This window comes from Natrix helvetica (genome assembly GCF_964273705.1).
Source record: "Natrix helvetica genome assembly, chromosome: 1".
Lineage (NCBI taxonomy): Eukaryota > Metazoa > Chordata > Lepidosauria > Squamata > Natricidae > Natrix > Natrix helvetica.
The window spans coordinates 91,620,130-91,641,943 of record NC_138548.1 but is presented as its reverse complement, the minus strand read 5'-3'; the positions used below and the strand labels follow the sequence as shown (position 1 = coordinate 91,641,943).

Genomic DNA, 21,814 nt, shown 5'->3' with positions numbered 1-21,814 from the left:
AATATCATGCTGTACTTTGTCAATGCTTTGCTGAAATCAAGATATATCACATTTACTGTATTCTCACTATCAACTAAAGGAGTTTCCTGATAAAAATAAATGAGATACGTTTAGCCTGAACAGCATTTGCTTTGAAAAACTATGCTTACTTCCAGTAATTGTGATATTGTTGATTATAAATCAATGTTTATAATATGTTCTAGATTCTTTCCAGATCTACTGTATAACTCCCCAAATCTTCTTTTTCTCTATTTTTGAAGATACTGATATTTGATCTGACCTGGTTATATGGCATTTTATTAGTTCTCCAGGATTTTTCAGAGATAATACATGAAGTTTCAGTCAATTCATAATCACATTCCTTCAGTACAGTAGGATGCAATTCATCTTTCTCTGATCATTTAAATTCATTTAAAGATGCTATATATTACCTAATCATATATCTATAAATTGAACTAGTATCTTACAGACTTCAATGGGGTCTTATAAATTGGACTTCCAGAATACTCTTGTAGAAAGAAATTCTCTTGCTGATTGTATAATGTAGTACATTATACAAAATTATATTTGGGTTTGAGATTTTGGAATATATTATATTGTTTCAAGAGTTTTCATCACCAGTTAGCCAATAATCCAACCAGAGTGGTATTAACTTATAAGAACTTTCTGATTTAATACCTGTATTACATCCTAAGGCAGAGTTGAGCAAATGCCAACACTTTAGAAAGGAACACAGGTTCCATGCCAGTTTCACTTTTTAGGATTAAAAACTATACAGTGAATATAATAACTTGGAGTGGTATAAACAACTTTACTAAGCTGTGTTGATCTTGCACGTACATAAATTGTTTAATATCAATCCACCTTGCTTCATAATGCCTCTGAGGCCACAGAACAGGCATAGAGGCATTAGAAAAATCAAGTAGATGTAGGTTGATGCTATCAACAGCATCTTAATGGTTACCATGCTTGGAAATCAAAAATCAGCTGAAATCTAGACCTACACTGCAAAAGAATGGTTCTGCTTTTTTTTTAATGGGGGAAAGGGGGCTAAATATAATTACCTCTGAAGAAGAAAGGAAAAAAGACATTCTCAGTGGAAGTAAGCTTTGTGTGTGTGTCTGTGTATGTTCTATTCTTAGGACATTTCTAAATAAGCATGTGGGATCATTTCAGTGTTGAAATGGAAAAAAAAGTATAGAGGGCAGTAGTCCCCAAAATTTGTGCCAAAGAATAAAACAATCTTTCAGAAGTAAACACATTCCTGGATCAGTTTTTGTTTGACACCTGTTGATATACTGCTTAGAACTCTATGCTTAAATAGAAATTTAAAATAAGCAAGTTACGATTCTGTTGGAAAATAGTAATATCCATTCTATTAGAGCCAGAATCAATGCTTGGCATTAATGGACTTCTCCTGATTTTATTGCGTGTCCTTTTTGCTGGTGTCACCCATAGGTCAGTGGGGAGTTACAGTATCCAATCTCTGAAGCTCTTTATCTATTTATTTATTGACTAATCAAATTTCTATAGCTGCACATCTATGAAGGCAAATCTATGATGTACTATTAAGACAAGCAAGTAGGACAGAAGATACAGCAACAAAAGATTCATTACAGGTAATCTTCACTTAATGACGAGTCACTTAGTGACTGTTCGAAGTTATGATGGAACCCAAAAAAGGTACTTACAACCCAGATTCAAAGTTCTGCAGTCTCCCACAGTTATGTCATCTTGGGCGTTCGGCAATCAATCTGCATTTATGGTGGTTTACAGCATCCCATGGTCATGTGAGCATAACTTACAATATTTGTTTTGTGCTGGAAACCAGAGTTTACTTCCAGTTTCTGGCAATAATCCATTAATTATCCAATTTATTGTCAAGTGAAAACTATGGTTCACTCAACTAGTTTTCCTATGGCCATCTTTGGTGACTAGTTTTCACTGGAGAATAAATTGGATCATGTGAGCATGATTCTCTTGCTCAATCTGCACCAGAAATCATTCACATAAAAGTTCAGTGAGAATACAGAAATGTACATCCAAATGAATATCTGTGGTCAAATATTAGCATTAGTTTAAGCCTATTATTGTAAAAGAGGAAATACCAAGGAGAATGATGAGAGAAGGAAAACAAGCTTCGTTAACTAGATTTAGGGATTTCCAAAAGGTATCTTTGTTATCACCCATGGTTTGCACATTTCCACATATACAAGATGTTTGGCATAAAGATGTACTCCTAGACTTTTTGTCTCAAAAGGGTCAGGTTGCAGGTAATAGGAAGAATCTCTGCTGATGAAACTGGACAGCCACACTGTTCCTCAAAGCAGAAATGGTGGTCCCAGGGGAGAAATCATCTGATCTGTTACAACACAACTGCCTATGTTTCCTAGCTGTTCACAGATTCCAGACCCTCTAGCAACCTTTCTTCTTCAAAGCCCAGGAGCATGCCTAAAACATAATGATTCCACCATCCTAATAACTCTGCATCTATTGATGCGCATATGTTTCTAAAAGAAACTCAGTGGTGAAGGGTCATTTTTTTCCACTTGTCAAATTCTTTAGTTGCTTCAATCCAAAATGCAATTGGACTGTGAAGATGAGCTCAAGGCTTGTGTTCCTGTAGTCAAAAGACTCAATAAAATACAGATAGTCCTTGCTGGTGACTTATACATCAGTTCTTTTATCAGATTGAAGCATTTATGCCATGACCAACATCATTTCTTCCATTATAAGGCTTTTACAACTCACAGTTATATTGTAAGTTCAGTGACTTCAGTCATCTATATTCTGCAAAATATATTCTAGAAACAAGATGCTTTTTTAAAGTACAAAGAGCTTCAGGTTGCTAGATTTTATTTTCATATACTACTCTTGGATTGGCTGACAGAATCTCATCCTAGATTCAAAATGTCTGCCTAATGTTATTTATGATGAGAAAGAGATAGGCAAGGAAAAAAGAATAAATTATACAACTGGTTGGATGAACCACAAAGGTACTCCCAATGCAAATGACTTGGCATACCAAATTAATTTATTTGTAGAGTTCCCATAGATGATCCCAGGCTTATATTAATACCAATACTTACCAATAGAAAAACATAGCTTTGAATTCCAGTTGGCTTACAACTGATTTAACACAATCATTAGAGAAACACCTATTTGGTGAAAAAGAATATTAAAAATGGCTAAATGAAAACAGGCCTGGTAGATTGCCAAGGACAGACCAATAGACTTGATCAATAGCTGAGGTTAAGAATTTAAGATTTCTATCAATGAAGATTCACTAGGACTACTAGTCCAGAGGCTGACTGAACCTCTTGTTAGATAAAATACTACCAAACTGTTACAATCTGCAAATGTGAAAAGTTTCCCCATGTGGCATACAAGGTATCCTATTTGTTTCACCACCCCCATTTCACAACAAAGAAAAATCCCAATTAGAGCTAACTGAATCAATTTTGAATTCCTAAAATATTGACCATATAGTGGTTCAATGTTCAGCATGTATTATGCCACCAACAAATGCCCACTCAGCTTTGAAAGCCTTTGTAAGTCATCATCTCATTGCTCATATCAATATCGGATCACATGCACATCACTGAACTCTCCACTCTTTTTAATTTTTAGAGTGAGATTGCCCTGAAGATTTTAGGACAACTCAAAGAACTTTAAAAAAAGAATTTGGACCTCCTTCCAGAGAGTCTGATGCAAAGCTTGCCTATTACTACTGACACCCTCACCTCTCCCTCCCAATTCTCAAGCCCTCAGGACTTGCTGTAGCCTCACAAACTGAACTCAATACATCACTTTATCTGCCAGCATGGAAAAAGCAGGGCAGGAAGCCATGCTAGGTTGACAGCAGGCAGACTCTTGTTCCTCAGCAGGACAGGTTCTGAGGTTGCCACCTGCAAACCCCAGATTGACAAGAACGACCCAGTATTTCCTACGGTGGGAAAAAGGCAGCAATACAATTCTTCTTCAACCATGCAACTTCCCACCCAAACATGGCTGTGCTTCTTGTGAGATGCTTCAAGCAGCTGCAGAATAGGTTTGCAGTAAAACCAAGCCGACGATCTGTCTTCACGGCAATCTCAGTCTAGCTAATATTAATTAGTCACCTTAGTGGCGGCAAACCATCTGCTCTGCTCCTCCAGTAGTATATGAGCATTTACTGTCTGTTTTCACTGTTCTTGAGCCATATTCAGGCACTAGTTACATAGCGACAATCTGAGCCATGCTAAAAATACTAGTACACTTGCTAAAATAAAACAAGCTGGAACATGGAGTATTGCAGACTCCATAATATAGAGCAACAGCATTTAAAAAGGCATCCAAATATGGCTTCAGGCAATGCTGCATATTAGAAATCAATTATATCTATGAATAAACACACACACACACACACACACACACACACACACATACATTCCCTCATACATATAGATATCTCTGTGTATTTGTATATGTGTCTATAGGGATGCCTTTAAATGCAGGAACATTCAAGATTGTATTGTATTGAACATTTATTGTAGCTTTACCCCGTAAGTGACTGCTGAACGTGTAATTGTAAAGGCAGTAATCTTTGCTACACACTTGCATGGCTTGCCCTGCTGCATGATGCTCAGCCGCATACATCAGAGCCACCACACTAGGTAGCTGCCCCAGCAGTTCTCCAGGTGCTCACAGTAAAATGCAGAAACACACCCACTGCAAAAAAATCCTTAACAAACAGCATTTAAATGCACCAGCCCCCCAAACAAAGCAATATATACATACACACACACACACACACATGCCAGCATTATTAAAAGATTTGAGCTCCTATAAAGATAAATCAAGGGAATATTTAGGAATAGCCAGTTCTCTTCTCTACAGTTAGAGAAAATATCATTCCATCCATAGTTTCTGGGTCCATCAGAAATACAATTATATTTCCCATTGCAACCTGCATTTTCAGTAACAATGCACACACGCTGAACAGAACTGCAGATGATTCAGCCTCTCCACCCATGCTCTCCCCATGCTAGCACCATTTTGCTGACCTGTGTGTCAAAGCCATTCTCAATGGAGCTACTCTTCTTCCGAAGGAAGCCATCGCCCGCATTCTCGTGGTGACCGTTCTGGGATTTGAGGGGGATCTGGCTGGCATAGGATGACTTGTTCACCTCCACCTTGTTCCCAAACTTCAGGTAACAGGGCTGTGGGACGGTTCTCGCAGCTGGAATGTGAACAATGGGACTAGCAGTATGGACAGGTTTAGGTAGTCCGGATTTCATTTTGGAGGCTACCAGGATGGCTGGCATTTTTTCTCCTTCTGCTTTGTCAAGGCGTCTCTGTCACAACAGCAGCAAGCAAGGAAGAGGATGAAGATAGGTTTTACAGGATAGCTTCTCCCCCCCTCCCACCCACCCACCCCACCCCCCCCAAAAAAAAACAAGCAGTGGAAAAGGAAAGAGAAAGGGAAATCTCTCCCTGAAATGTGCAACTTCTTTTCAGGAGCTGCCTCTGCCTTTCCACCTGTTTCCTTGGGTTGGTGTAGCTTCTCCCTCAATTCTCAGTCACTGTCCTTTTTTCCCTTCCTCCTCTTCTTCCGGGGATGTTTAACTCGCTGGTTCTTGTCAGCAGCCACTTTATTATTATTATTATTATTATTATTAATAATAATAATAATAATAATAATAATAATAATAATAATAATAATAATAATAATAATAATAATAATAATAATAATACTATTTTTCCTCTCTTCTTTCCTTGAAGATGGGAGACTTTAACTCGATTCTCTGGTCACTGGAACCACCCCCTGGATGTCTTGCTTTAAAGGAACCTGCTGCAACATATGTTTCGGGTGGCTTGGCTGGGTCTGCGCGCCCGCCCCAGCCTAGCAGAGAGGATCGCCAGACTTAATATGCCTGTCTGTCTTCAGCCTTAGCCCAGAGACAGACGTAGCTCAGCCCTCCTAGCAGAGGAGGACGGCCTTGGATACCAGCCTGAGAGGATCGGAGCTTCTTAAGCTTTAGTGTCGGTGCACGAGAGCAACGGCGCCGCAGCAGAGAGGCAGAGAGACCTGCCCGCGGATGACATTTAAATCGGAAAGGCTGCTGGTGGCAACGGCATTTCTCGAGCCGGCGATGCTGCTATTCCCGCTGCTGCTGCTGTGCTGTTGCGCGTCAAAAAACCCAGACGGAGAATGCGGTAGCTTGTCAAAGCGTCAGTCTCATATATATATATATTTTGACCCTGGCGCTGGAGAGGGGCTCGAGAGCCGAGCGGCAACCCAAGGCGTGCGTCGGGTGCGAAAAAGCGCAAAGGGGCGCGTGAGCCGAGGCAGCCGGCGGCGTGGAAGACGCCAAAGAAGGGGCAGCCCAGATGAGAAGGAGCGGGAGAAGGTTGCGATCTGACAGTACGGTGCAAAAAGCCTGCGTGGCTTCCGATTGGCCCTCCCCGCTCAAATCAGAAACAAAACAGCTCTGCAAAAGGGGCGGCGCTTCAACTCCAGCGATGGGCACGAAACTCCTCTCTCCCTCTCTCTTTTGCCTCCCGATCTGGGCTCTGACTTCTGCGGCAGCGCGGCGGCTCCTTCGGCGCGGCGTAAAAAGGAGGCGCGGGGGGCTACCCAAGCGAGGCTCCGGGAGGAGGGTGGCAGCGGCAGTAGTCGCCGCCGTGAAGCGGAAATTCCTCCCCATCGGTCCTGTCTTTTGTTTGTTGCTCGAAAGGAAGGCACTTTCGAATCAAAACACATGAGGGTGAATCATGGTTCCGTCCTCACTGGCTAGTCATACGGGAAAACTCCCACTGAAAATGCCAACGGCCAGCCTGTGACTAAGGGCTGAGCAATTTAACCCACTCAGGTCGGAGATGAAAAAGAGTCAGGTTCTCTCTATCTAAAATTGGTGTTTCTAATACAGAGAAAGGCTGTTTTGGTTATTCAATATGGCCACAGCTAAAGTGTTATTTTCTCTTAGAATAACTTTATTGTCACTTTGAATGTACACTAATCGGCATACATTAAAACGAAATTTCGTTGCATTCAGCTCTCAAAAGGTTCACCACCTCCAATATAGCAATAGCACTTAGACTTATATACCGCTACACAGTCCTTTACAGCCCTCTCTAAGCAGTTTACAGAGTCAGCATATTGCCCCCAACAATTTGGGTCCTCATTTTACCAATCTTGGAAGGATGGAAGGCTGAGTCAACCTTGAGCTTGGTGAGATTTGAACTGTCAAATTCCTGGCAGCTGGCAGTCAGCAGAAGTAGCTTGCAGTACTGCATTCTAATCACTGTGCTACCAAGGCTCATGTAGTGTATATATACACTACAAAAGCATGACAAAATAAATACAATAAATACAAAAAATATGCATATACCCACATATATTATATGACAAATAACACAATCTAGTTCGAATGTATATATGTACATGGCAAGAAAAATAAATCTTGTGAGTTTACCAGATGGATGGAACAAAGCTGTTACAGAATCTGGGAGTCCTTCTAGAAATACTTTGAAAGCTCCTCCCAGAGGGGAGCAACAGAAACAGATTGTAAAGTGGGTGTGTGGGATTTCTATAACATTGGGCGTATATCTATCTTGTTATTTAAGACAAAGAAAAATAAAAATAAGTCTCAAAAATGCATGTATTTTATAACTGCATCATCTTTCAGGGAGTTAGGCCTGCCCTCTGTTTCTGTACCATATGGCGTTTTATATCAGTGGAGTCCTAAGACAGAATAATGAAAGATCACTATCGGCTAACACTTGTGATAACTACAAGAAGCCTCTGTTGAGTAGCAGAGAGTGGGGAACAAAGCATGCCTTCAACGAAAACGTTTTCGCAAAGAACACTGGTGTAGCTGGACTTCGGTCTGATCCAACAAAGTTATGCTTCTAATTATAATGAATACTCCAGCATTGTGTATAAGGAAGTGAAACCACACTGGCATTGAATAGCAATGTCCAAATAAAACCCTGGCCTAGTACTATTGTAAGAACAGAGAAGTATATCCACACCTTTTATAAACAACCTGAGCTGTTTTTATAAATTCCTTGTTTTGTTTTGTTTTTTAAACTGATCACGGGTGATAAAATCTTTGCTCTTGTTTTCCTGGCATGAAGGTTCTGATGATTGCTGACAGTTGTTGATTTGTTGAGCCCACTTAACTTTGGATTTATCTTAGGACATCAAAGCAAACCAGTCAAGTCAGAACAACAGCCCTTGAGGTGGGTTGGATTGAGAGTGACTGGCTCAAGATCACCCAGCTGGCTTTCTTGTCAAAGATGAGACTAGAACCAGAGGTGGCATTCAGCAAGTTATGACCGGTTCTGAAGAACCAGTAGCGAAAGTTTTGAGTAGTTTGGAGAACCAGTAAATATCACCTCTGACTGGCTCCGCTCCCATCTATTCTCTGCTTCGCAAGGATTTTATAGTATCCTTCCCCTGCCATGCCCACCAAGCCATGCGCACCAAGCCATGCCCACAGAACTGGTAGTAAAAAAAAATTGAATCCCACCACTGACTAGAACCCCCTGTCTCCTGCTTTCTAGCCTGGTGCCTTAACCACTAGATCAAACTGGCTTTTATATGAGATGAAATAGATGGAAATTTCTTGATCCTTGATCTCTTTTCCTTGTGTGACCATCAAATCCCAGGTGAGGGGGAAAAAGTGTAAATCTGAAATTCCAGCAATAAAAACGAGGTCCTCATTGCCCAGTTAAGGGGGCCTTTCCCTCCTGTACCTAAAAATGGATGCATTTACAAACATGACTTTTCCCAAGCACTTCTTCCATAATTTTTATCCCCGCTTGCTTTGGACTCAGATTGTGATTTTCTCAATTAAGTGGAAAGGGAGGGAAAATCAGTGGAAGAAACAATCCAAATTAAAACTATATTTCCTTTTAGCATAGTGAAGTTGCTTCTAAGATTTCTCAGTATTCTGAGAGTTCACACATTGCTCCTCTTACATATCATTTTCAATGAAAACCAAAAAGTACAATAAAATGCTGTGATATCTATCTATTAAAAGATGAAATATAGCTAATACATTGCAAGAGTCCTGATCATGAAGGAAGCAAATCCTCTATTGAATTGTCACTAGACCAGTATGACAGGAGAGCATCTTTTCCAGAAAGTACCAGGTTGGACCCACATCCAATCCACTTGTTCAGTGATCACCCGCAATATGAGAATGAAAATAAAAATAAACCATTTCTCAGATGTTACAAATATGCACAATTCTTTACAGAACTGCCCTTTTCCTGTTCACAGACATATCATGAATTTTCTTGGCTCTCCTTCAACTGGCAATACAACTTTTGCAAATATTTACTAACTTCAGAGTTGCTTAAACAAACACGTCTTTATGTAGATGTTATGCACGGTAGCTGTTTATACAATATATCTGAATATTGTTTGGTGTTTCCTGCTTAGGTTGGAGATATGATAATTTTGCAGATATTACAGCCATTTGCTTGTGGTCTACAAATATCAGCAAAGCTGACAAACCTGTTTTAACAGAGATAGCTGTATGAAAAAGTAAATTAGCAGTTATGCATGATGGAGCAGTGTATACCTTATTCTTTCCTCTATTTCTTGCTTCCGCCTCTAAATTATCTGAGGACCTATTCAAGTACTATCTATTCATTTGACATGCATCCTGGTTCCTATTGCCAATTTTCACACCAGCTCAATTGTTTGCCCTGCAGTTAAGTAGGCGATTTTTAAAACCAGAAATGTGCTTTTCCTTAGGCAGTGTTTATCCGCTAATCCCAGATTACAAAGTGCTCATCTTTGTTTTTCCATTCCATTGAAAAGGATCTTTTTTTTAAAAAAAGTATAATCTTTATTGTCATTGTACTTAAATACAAGTAAATTGGTTCTGGTGTTTCCTTTCTCACAAAATGAAATGGTAGTTTTAAGCTAGCAATGATGGTGGACAAAAATTTCAAAGCTTTATTAAATTCAACAGGTGTGTGCCAGATTTTGCCCAATTTACAAAAGGAACAGAACTGAGAACTCAGGCATATAATCAAAGAGTTAGTGTAGTATGCTGATTTCTTAGACTATCCTTGTGAAAGTTTATAGTCACCACAATTTAAAAAGGAAATTATAGGAACTGCAAAAAAGAACAGTCAGAATTATTAGGAATCTACAGAACATTCTCTATAAAGAAAGACTCAAAGCTTTCTCAAAGAAGGTAGGTATAAGAAAACATTATAAAGCTATGTACATGAAAGACACTAGAGCACTTCTGTGAAAAGCCTATTGTTAAACTTGGATCAGATTTCTTTACCTTGATCTATTTTTAAAGGATTTATTTGGCCATTATTTTCAACAAGTTTAAAGATGGTCCATAGCAGTTCAATATTAAGTATTAATAATTTTAAAGAATAGTTCAATACTAAGTAATAATTTTAAAGAATGACTAGAAAAAGACAAAATACAGATGTTTAAGATGAACAGATATGTGTGTGTATGTGTGTGTGTATCTAGGTATGTATGTATGTATGTATGTATGTATGTATGTATGTATGTATGTATGTATCAGGGACGTGCGGTCAGGGGAGGCAGGGGAGGCAGAGCCTCACCTCTCATCATGAAATAATAATATATAATAATAATATCCACAAGGGAGTTTTAAATATATATAAGAGGAAGAGGAGGGAGGAGGAGGAGTGCACGCGGGGCGGTGCCAGCTGGGCAACCAGCGGAGGCAGGAGGGTTCTCGGAAGCGCCAATAACCTTCCTGCCTCTGCTGTACTTTGCGCTCTCCTCGCGACTGCAATAGACGTCCAGAAGGGGCAGGGGCTTGATGACGTTGCCGCAGGTGCCATGCGTGGACGGACGGAAGTAGCCAGATTGGCTCCGAGGCAGTCCGGCGGACGAGCGACCAAGGATCAGGCTGCCTGATCCTCCATCGCTCGCTCGCTTTTTTGTCCGCCCGGACCCCTCGGTGCCACTCTGGTTATCTCCGTCCAGCCGCGCCCAGCAGCGACGTCATCAAGACGAAGTGGCTTGGAGGCGAAGTGCTTTTCAGTGCTTTTCTGTGCGTCTGGCATTTAGGTAGATAGCCGGATGTCCTAAATGCCAGACGCACAGAAAAGCAGCTGCTGTTGGGGATCGCGGAGCACGAGCCAGCAGAGCGTGCTCAGGAAGGCGGGGAATGGGATCACGTGTGCTGGAGGCTGAGGCAGCCTCAGCCTCCAGCACACGTGGTCCCATTCCCCACCTTCCTGATGACGTCACCAGCCTCACCAGCCATAAACCTCACCGCACGTCACTGATATGTATGTATATAAATACATAATATAAACTGAAGCACAGAACACAAAACAGCAATAAAAACATTGACATAGTAGAAACCATGATTGTTTTAACAGAAAACAAGTAAAATCATAAAGGAGATGTTCATAAAAAGGAATGTTATATTTCTGGAAATCGAGCACTTGTGAAGCAGATAAAAATCTGATTGGCTGCTTTATTTCTCTTTCATAACCCCAAAGCTACAATAACATAAAAATACTCAACAAGCAAGCTAGTAAGACTGGAAAACAATGGATTGTATCCAATAGTTGCAGGAATCAAGATGGTTTCTACCACCCATTCTTCTCCTGTACTGCAACTTTTTCATTCACTAATTAGTATTTTGAAAGTTCAGGTGCTAAATAGGAACTGTTCTGAATAATAGGAACTGTTCTGAAACTGGAGGATGCAGCCCTTGAAATAAATCCTTTATGGCTTTTAATTATTGTAGTAAAATTATATTTCATTAAATTATATGAAAGCCAGTTTAGTCTAGTGGTTGAGGCCACAGATTAGAAATCAGGAAGTTGTGAGTTACATGTTTAATTCTGAGGCATGAAAGCTAGCTGGGTGACCTTGGACTAGACCAGGGGTGTCAAACTCATGTTGCCATGTGACATATAGCAACTTTCCCCCCCAGGCGTGGGTGTGGCCAGCATGTGACCATTCTGGCCAACGGGTCACGGGTTTGACACCCCTGGACTAGATAGCCTCCCTCAGCCCAGCTTACCTCACAGGTTTGTTGTTGTGAGGGAAAATAAGAGGAGAGAGTATTACTTATGTTTGCCACCTTGAATTATTTAAGAATAATTAGTGGGGCGCAAAAAATAAAATTATAATAAGTAAAAAAATACCATTATCACTTTCTTATTCAACCTATATCTTTTTGATTGTCTGGGCGAAAGCTGTAATTATTACTCAGCCAACTTGGCCATCCTGGTCAGGGAAAATTGGAAGCTGTCATCCCAAAGATCTCGAACATAACAGGCTAAAGAAAACTGTCTTATACAATTAGGATTGCATCCCTTTTACAATCATTCTATGAAAAGCTTTGTACAAGTTCAGGAATCCACTATAATTTAAGAGTGTACACAAAAAGGAAATATGCTGCATTTTAAATTTGAAACAATATTTATAGCTCAAAAGTTCTGGGCAGATCATGCTTACAATAAAAGAGAACAGATCACGTTGCCTAATGAAACTTCTAGAAGCAAACAACAAAGCTCACAAAATACCAAGGACTCCATGGATCCTGGTTTGACCAAACAGAAACTCAGAACACTTTGGTGTTTGGGGTTTTAGCTCAAACAAATCAGGAGAAAGTTTTAAGCTAAACAAATGGCAGATAGTATCTTAAAACATGAGTCGATTCAGGGTGACATGCCTTATCTCATTCTCCCTTCTTCCTTCCTTCTCCCTACATTTTCCCAGAGTTTCCTTTACCCATATCGTTCCTTAATTGTCAAGCAATTCCATGTATGGCATCAAATAAGATATATCCAACATGCCCATCTGTCCCTTCCTTGATGTACCTAGGATTTCTTTTTCCTAATTTCTCTTAGCCACTATTACCAATGGCCTTGAACATTTCCATCTCAATCCACCACAGAAGTTATCTGCCCATAATGTATACATTTGGGTCAGTAGTGGGTTCTGAATCCTATTGCAACCGTACTAGTGTCCTCCACATGAACATGTGCAGCGTGTGCATGCGTTCTACCCTCCAGGGACACATCTGTGAGCCTCTGTGATGCTCCAGCTGCTTGGCTGTATGCGCCGTGTGCAGAAGTGCCAAAGAGTTTAAAGACAGGTAAGGAGAACGGGCAGGTGGGCCCTCCGGAGCACCGTACCGGAACGGTACCAGTGCTCCGGGCAGGCACCAATGCGCCTGTACCGGGGCATACTGCCTGCAACCCACCACTGATTTGGGTCCCTGTCAAGGTGTATGTTTCAGTCTAGGCAGAAGTTACACAAGTTCCAGGTTTCTCAAAAATGTTAAAATGGATAGAAAGGATTATAAGCAAAAAAGAATTAAAGGTAAATTAACTAAGGCGAATAAAGATAGTAGGCCAGCTGATACGTATCAATAATGGAAGGTGAAATGATTATGCCGGGTTACAAGTAAGAAAAATATTAGTTGGGAAAGTTATCAGAAGAGGGGGAAAATGGAGGAAAAATGTGGAAATACATCTAATAATGCATAGTTAAAATTACAAGATGAAACAAAATAGGGGTGCTTAATGATGTAAAAATATGTAACAGCATGATGAAGATAGCAGGAAGTTTGAATCCGTCTTGCACTGTGTCCAGAAAAAAGGTTGTTAGGGGGGGGGAGCAATTGGAATTCGTATAAAGGTATACCTTTAAAAGAAAAACTAGCAATATGGAAAACATTTTTCCCCGCTTCTTTGGTTGGGAATATAATTATCAATTCCATTGATATTAAATGGGGTTTGCTAAAAGGTGGAAATACACCATGTAAAATAGAGAATGGAAGAGAGATAAAGAGAGGGAAGGAGGGAGAAAGGAGAAAGTAAAGTAGAAGGGAGGGAAAGAGCAGGAGAGAGGAAAAGTGTGAAAAGTGAGGAGAGGAGAGGGAGAGAGCAAGGGAAAGTAGAGGAGAGAGGGTAGAGGGAAGAAGAAGGTAGGGAGGAGAAGAGGAGAGAAGGAGAGCTGAAGAAATAGACTATAATATGGTGTATGGAAAGCAGAAGAGCAAATAAAAATTGAAGAGCTTAATGGAAAAAAGAATTGATATACTATTGCAGTGATGGCGAACCTATGGCACGCGGAAGTCACTTCCGGTTTGCTCGGAGGGTGGTTTTAAGCATTCCGAAGGCTTCAGGGAAGCCTCCAGATGGTCCCTGAAGCCTCCGGAGGGCCTCCAGGGGGTGGGGGAGGCTCTTTTCGCCCTCCCCAGGCTCCTATAAAGCCTCTGGAGCCTGGGGAAGGCGAAAAAAGCATGTAAAAATGGGGGGGGTCGCGCGTTGTGTGCGCATGTGCACTGGGGGGGTGTCACGGATTGCATTATGGGTGCGGCACACCCGCACACGCCCCCCCTGCGCTCCCACCACTTGTGGCACGCGAGCCAAAAAAGGTTCGCCATCGCTGTACTATTGAATACACAAAAAATGTTTGTTAAGATGTATAGGTATGCTTTGGATTATATTATATGTATGTTTTAAAAAAAACTTTTCCCAAAAAATGTTAAAATGGCAGCTGCAACCAAGTCTTCAATTGCAAGGTCACAGCTGTCATTATTGCTTTCTCAATCTTCCCTGTAGAGGACCCTGGGAGCAAGGAGTTCTGTTCAGTTAATATTAAATGGAATTATTGTTGTTGATGATAGTTGTGAAGTTGGGTCAGACCCATCACAACCCCATGGACAATGTTCCTCCAGGCCTTTCTGTCCTCTACCATCCCCTAGAGTCCATTTAAGCTCATGCCAACTGCTTCAGTGACTCCATCACATTCTCTATCATCCCCTTCTTCTTTTGCCCTCAATCTTTCTCATCATTAGGTTCTTCTCCAATGAGTCCTTCCTTCTCATTAGGTGGCCAAAGTATTTGAGTTTCATCTTCAAGATCTGGCCTTCTAAAGAGCAGTCAGATCTCCTCTAGGACTGGCTTGTAGAAGTATATTATTTATAAATCCTGGTGAAGAAAAGGAGCAAGGGTAAGTGAGGTGAGCTGGAAAGAAAACATGCCAAGGATATGGCTCTCCAAGTGTCCCTGGGCATGAAACACACATTTTGGTAAGGAGATATTGAAGTTCAAGGTGAAGCAAAATTTTGAACTGGCTTTTAACAGCTTTCAAAAATATTTATAGAATATTTTTTAGTCACGGTTTTTAAAAGTTTTGTTTTACTGATTGCATTAACTTGGAAGAAACACTAAAAGAAGGACAGAAGCTATTGTTCTCTAGGAGCCATTCCAAAAAGCTTTGGGGAACAAAGGAGAAAAGAAACATCTCCTTGTAGCCAGATGGAGATTCTGACCATTAACAGGTGGCCCATTTCTTCTGATCTTAATGAGGGACACATTATGTCAAAAGTATAGTTCCTGGCAAAGAATATAGATCATGAATTCAACTGACCATGGTATAGTGGCAGAAATCTGTCAAAGGCATGAAGTTCTCTCTTGTCCTTCTGCTTTTATACTTGCAAAAACAGAAGACAGTCAAGTGTATCCCAGACTTTCGGAAGAGAATTAGTTCAACCAGATATTTGTGGTCTGCACACCCTCCATGTCTCCTTGTGTATTTCCTTTTTTATAGGATGAGAGAAGATTAAATTCCTTTAAAAGGATCTGGCATAGCATTTTGCTGTTAGTTTAAGCTTTAATAATTAGCTTCATCTCTTCCAGCAGATGCTGCATGTAACTGCTTTAAGTTAAGTGGTTTTGCTTACTTTGTTTTATTACAAGAGCCAATTGCTGCTCTTGTTTATCAAGGAGAAAGGAGACGTGGTGGCAATGGCTATTCTCAATATTTTAATTAATATCAAAGTGGTTCTCCTTCTTGCCAACCTTGATATAAAGTACCGTATTGAGCTGAGTTGCTTCTGGTTTTCAAGAGTTACTTCTGCATCAGTACGGAATATACAATGCCCTCTTTATTACCAGGATTGCCTACCTTCATCTTGGTCTGGTTCTCATTTTAATGTCAGTTCACCACATCATTGTCAGGGAACACATACATCTCATATGGCAATGTTTAGCAAATAGCCTTCAACAATGGCAGGATGAGCAGCAATAATAGGCCATTAATAAGGCAAACACATTCAAAGGTAACATAGTGCTGTTCTTTGAGTTTGGTTGCTTGCTTGCAGACATTTCATTACCTAACTACGTAACATCATCAGTGACTTAACTGTTCAACCCTGAGCTGCATATATTATCTTCTATTGGCATATATGTCTAGGTCATAATCATTGTGTTTCTATGTTACATTAAAGCAAAGGTGGGAGATAGACAGATCATATTGCAATCATGAACAATTTCTAATGGCCTAATGCCCTACATGTTGATTACATTTTGGAGAGAATGCTGGTTTAACAGGCTTTAATCTGATTCAGCAAAAATAAGTATTTAGGCTTGTTTAATAATAGCTAAAATCTATAGCAGATGATAGCAGCTAGCCACACCTTGGCTAATCTTGAAAACCTAAATCTACAGTGTATTTATAGTGTGTGTGTGTGTGTGTGTGTGTGTGTGTGTGTGTGGTGGCTGGATAGTGTAATGGTTAGGGCACCATCTTTGATGTGGGAGATTAGAGTTCAAATACTAGCTGATACCTAATTTACCAGTAGGGGTCCTTGGCCAAAGACTCTCTAATCTTTCTTCCACCTATCTCAAAATATGAGATCACACAAACTATGATAGTCATCCTGCCTCAGATGTCACCCTACTTAACAAGATCTGCATCAGAAGTTGAGGAACTAGGACAACCTGATGACAAGTGGGTTGCTGCAACAAACCATACATGGATGAGACAAGAGAATCTAGAACTAATGGAATGCTACTACAATAGCAGTCCTAGAAAGAGGGCTATATGAAGTGTATGAGAGTACTAGGGATAGACAGAAGACCTGTATTCACACTAACTGAGCACCAGCTGGGTAGTTACCCAATGCTTCAATATAATGAAAAGGAAGCTGGAGACAGGCTAACCACAGATTACATCCCATTCTCAAGAAAACCCAGAAGAACAACTGGATGTTCAGCCACCAACAAAAGCTGAAATGTCATTTCATTTCAATGTAAATTTGAATTCACATTGAAATGAAATGTTACCCTTTCATTAGAGGACAGCTGCTGATATGAGGCATAAAATCATGATAAACTAGCTAAAATCAAACCGTGAGTCTGATTATCGAGGCTCAGCAGAGGCATACCATCAGATAGTACGCTAGAAGCTGCTAATAGCACCCTCAAAAAATTGCTACAACCCCATTAACTCAAACCAATGAATTGATGTACATTAAAGGTTCTGTAATCCAGGAAATTCTTGGCTACACGATCAGGAAGAACAGCAGTAAATGTCACCCTGGAAAATAAGGTTAGAGACTAAGATCAAGGCAACTCAGAGAGAGGTTAAGCAGTTGGTGAAATTATAGAAAAGTGTGAGAATTATTATTGAAAAAAATACAGAGACCTGAGTCTGACTCCATGTAAAGCAATTGAGAATGCTAAACAAAAGCTCACAGCACTGGCTACCAGGCTAAGGAGATACCCTAGAGAAGCAGAGGCCAAGAACATAATTGTCCTGTTCTTCAAAGAACTATCCAAGGTGTACCCTCAATTGCAGTGCAGTAACATAATAACAGCAGAGCCACTAATAGCAGAGCAGTACTGGGAGGACATATGGAAAAAGAGAAAACACAAAACATCAGTGCAAAGTGGCTACAGGATCTGAGACTAGATCACAGCAATCTACCAGGAAAGGAATAAGTTACCATCGCAATAGCAGATATCCAGCAGTGGACTAAGAACATGAAAAGATGGACAGCATTCAGCCCAGATATGATCCACACCTATGGCTAAAGAAAATAACAACAGTAGATGAATGCCTAGCAGTACAAATGAACCAGCTGCTAGCAACAGGTTCCCACCCAGTTACTACCTAAGAAGGACACTACTGATCATGAAAAAGCCCCATAAGGGAACAGCACCAGACAACTACCACTCAATAAGCTGTATTCCAACACCATGGAAAGTCCTATCAGGCATTGTACCATCAAAATACAGGACTGTATGTACCTATACTGTACATGAGCACAACTCAGAAAGGCACAACACCAGAGGATCAAAACACCGGTTGCCTATAGATAAGAGCAGTTGCCAAAGACTCAAGTCCTCATCAGACCAATCTAACCACAGCCTGGATTGACTACAGAATACTTATGACTCAGTACTTATGGATCTGTGAATGCTTGGCACTATGCACAGGCAAGAGGACACCAAGAACCTTTCTCAAGAACTCAAAGGGACTGTGGAAGATGACATTAAAAATCAACTCAAGACAGCTCACACAAGTGACTATCAAGTGTGGCATATACCAAGCTGATGCACTGTACCCACTGCTGTTCTGCATAGATCCCGACCCACTGAATGAATAATAATCACAAAGACTGGATATTAATACAAGTTCAAAAATGGAACTTCCATCAGCCATCTCCTCTACACGGATGATACCAAGTTATATGCAAAAAATGTACAAGATGTGACCCACTGATACACCTGACTATCTGATCAACAGGACATCATGATAGTAGACAAAGACCAGAAGACAGAGGTGGAGATACAGTAGATGTAGGTGAGCCAAGTGACAGCAACCTCAGGAAGACGTAGGGCAAACAGGAGAAGTACCAAGGCATGAAGGAGGAACTGGAGAGGAGGTGGAAAGTAAAGGATAAAGTGGCCCCAATAATGATAAAAGCACTACATAGTCTTTATCCTTTAAGATATATTTTAAAATTGCCTTAAAACACATGACTTTACAATGTGTACAGCCATTATTTTTCAACAGAAGGTGAAAACGTCTGAAAACAATACCAAAAAGAAACTAAATTTATAAAACCTAGGACCCTTAGCCCCTACCTCAAAGGGCTATTCTAAAAGATTACTATAGTTGATGGCACTGAAAGCTGACATAGGTCCTCCTGGCTGAGCAATTAAGATAATTTTAATACTAAAACTAGTTCATAAATCTAACAGAAATACATCTAGATAGTGTCATTCAAGGACCTTACCCCAAAGTATATATTTGAAAACGGCTAAAAGTAACAAAAAACATTCTGGTGATGGCTTTTTTCAGGCATATCCTCCTCTTCCACTTAATCAAAAAGTTGCGTGGTATCTCATTAGAAGTATTTTTTTTAAAGATTTGCAAAGGTCAAACTAAGCAAGTTCAAGCTGCACTCTTCTTCTTTTTTTTTTCCAATGGACCTGGCAGAAACTATAATGAAGTTATTTCTGGTACCTCAGATTTGTGTGCGCTCTTGGTTATCTGAGACAAGTCATTTCCAGAACCATGTGGCGAGCAATCAGTGAGATTGGTGACAGCTTGTTTTAGGCATAAGATGCTCTTTAATAGGAAGTTATTAAACAGAAACAGCTGTGTTGATTTCAGCTCCATTCAAAACACAAGGAAAGGAAAACAAATCAAAGTCTGACTAATAAAAAGCACACAATGGACTGGGATGAGACTTTTTAAAAAGGCCTCTATTTCCTTTTTTACACTTTGAACACTCCATTGACCTCTCACCTACATTCTTGGTACATCTGGGACAGATCCACTGCATTGTCTTCTTAGAAGCCTATAAAGAATTGTTTTTCTAATTGGTTTGACAGGCATCCATTTGCACTTGTACTAATTAGATGTTCAAGTCCTTAACTAATATTAAGGGTACTAAGATGGTAGCAAATGTAAAATTATGTAATCCAGCTGATTTTGACTAGATCCTCGTTTATTAGGGTCGAAGCAATCAATTGAAGGAAAATCCATGGAAAAATAGATTCAGTATCAACTTCTTTACATTTGCTCACTGTAAGATATTTCAGACTGTTTCTTAGTTCATATAGCAAACAGATATAAAAAAGAGGGTATGATTGAATACTACCAAGCAAACTGTGTGGCAAAATTTGCTTTGTACCAGGTTCTCCCAAATCAAAAGCCAGCCTTCTTCAATTTCCCACATTTCCTCCCTCCTTTCAGATGAGGGAAAAATTAGAAAAACCAGATTATTTTTACAACCTAATCAGGCTTGACAAGCATTTGATACACCTAGAGACACCAAACAACAGTCGGACCTCCCTGGCATACTGATTTTTGCTGGAGATTTACCCAAAGGCACCATTTTTGTCCCCAGAGTCTCTGCAACATTTTTATATTGTGCACATGCCGTCACTTTTGCTCTTCTCATTCCACTTGATTCTTCTACTGAACTTTGTTTCAGTTTGGAAAGAGCCTTCATCTTAGGGATTAGGATTTTTGTTTCCTTATCTTCATTGCCTTTAAAGCTAACTAGGAGGGCTCTGCATGGTTTGCCTTATGACTTCCAGACCAAGTTACAAGTAGTCCTCAACTTAGAACAGTTCATTTAGTGACTGTTCAAAGTTACAAAAGCACCGAAAAAAGAGACTTATGATTGGTTTTCACATTTATGATCATTGCAGCATCCTCACAGTCACCTGTGCTTGGCAACTGACTCGTATTTATGACAGCTGCAGTGTCCCAGTGTTTGCAATGTGACAACCTTTTGCAAACTTCTGACAAGTAAGTCAATGGAGAAGCCAGATTTACTTAACAACCATGTTACTAATTCGACAACTGCAATGATTCACTTAACAACTGTGGCAAGAAAGGTCATAAAGTGGGGCAAAACTCACTTAACAAATGTGTCACTTAGCAACAAAAATATATGGTTTTAAGTCAGGACTACCTGTACTGATTCATTTCTAATATGTTCCTTTTGCTGCTATAACCGTTTTTGGATTTAGATCTCAAAATGCGAAACTCTCATCTTGCCTCCTTCAATATCTAATCCAGATCCAGAGAAGGACTTACCACCCAGAAAGAATGAGTGGGAATGACAAGCTGTATGTGTATGGATCATTACTTCCCCTTTTTCCCCACATAAAATAATCAATTAGTACTGGAAACTTGGCATTTTAACGTATGTCTTTAAAATCATTTAATTTTCTCCATATATGCTCATATTCTCACAAATGGGTCATCAGAATATAGTGTTAGTTTATGTGTTAAAAATTATCTCTTGCAAGAGAGTGATTTTAAAAAAAATTGGAGGATAAACTATTACTTCCACCCCTCTGTGGTAAGAAAAGAGTGTTTATATTCCCAGTTGTATAGTTAGAGTTGAAATGGTAAATATGACAACTTTTATGTTTTGTTTTAAAATGAATAACACATGACTGGTACAAAATTATGGTGTAGGAAACTAAAACAGGGTTTCTGTATAAAGGGGAATTTGGAGGAAGGTATTCAGAGAGTCATAACCTTAAAATGCCATTAGCTTTTGCTTTCAGTCAGCTGAGCAAGCACTTCCAAATCAAAATAATAATTAATATTCCGTAAAGAAAAAAATGTTTACCTCTGTCAAATAATGAAGCTTTAACATTAAGTTAATGCGTGGTTAATGATAACACAGAACTCTGAGTTGACCCCTGGCACTTTCTATTTGAACCTCTGGAAGTTTTGTGGCAAAGAAGAAAATTCAAAACCTGCCAACAATGAATTGAAAAGCAGCCTTGTGAAGGCGAAGCATTGCACGTACTCAACATTTGATCTCTGCTGTGAAAATTAAGGGATCCATTCATTTAGCTTCATGTGACTATTTTTTTTAGGCTTGTACGGGAACATCAGAAAAGAAATAAAACACAGAAAAGGTTAAGGGAGAACGGAAGTGCAAGTGAGAATCAGGAAAGTGCTGCCAGATTAGCTCATGAAAAAAGTATCAAGAGGACATAACCTGTACTTACAGTAACTTAA

General features: G+C 39.9%; 1 protein-coding gene across 7 annotated transcripts in view; it reads right to left on the bottom strand.

Moving 5' to 3' along the window:
• NAV2 (neuron navigator 2) overlaps positions 1-5,377 on the bottom strand; it is a 316,849-nt gene extending 311,472 nt beyond the window's left edge. For all 7 annotated transcript variants that reach the window (XM_081938830.1, XM_081938823.1, XM_081938824.1 and 4 more), the window contains exon 1: positions 5,046-5,377. In XM_081938830.1, the coding sequence (XP_081794956.1) occupies positions 5,046-5,306 (261 nt within the window). In that variant the 5' untranslated portion in view covers positions 5,307-5,377. The remainder of the gene's footprint in view (positions 1-5,045) is intronic.
• Between the last annotated feature and the right edge of the window lie 16,437 nt (positions 5,378-21,814).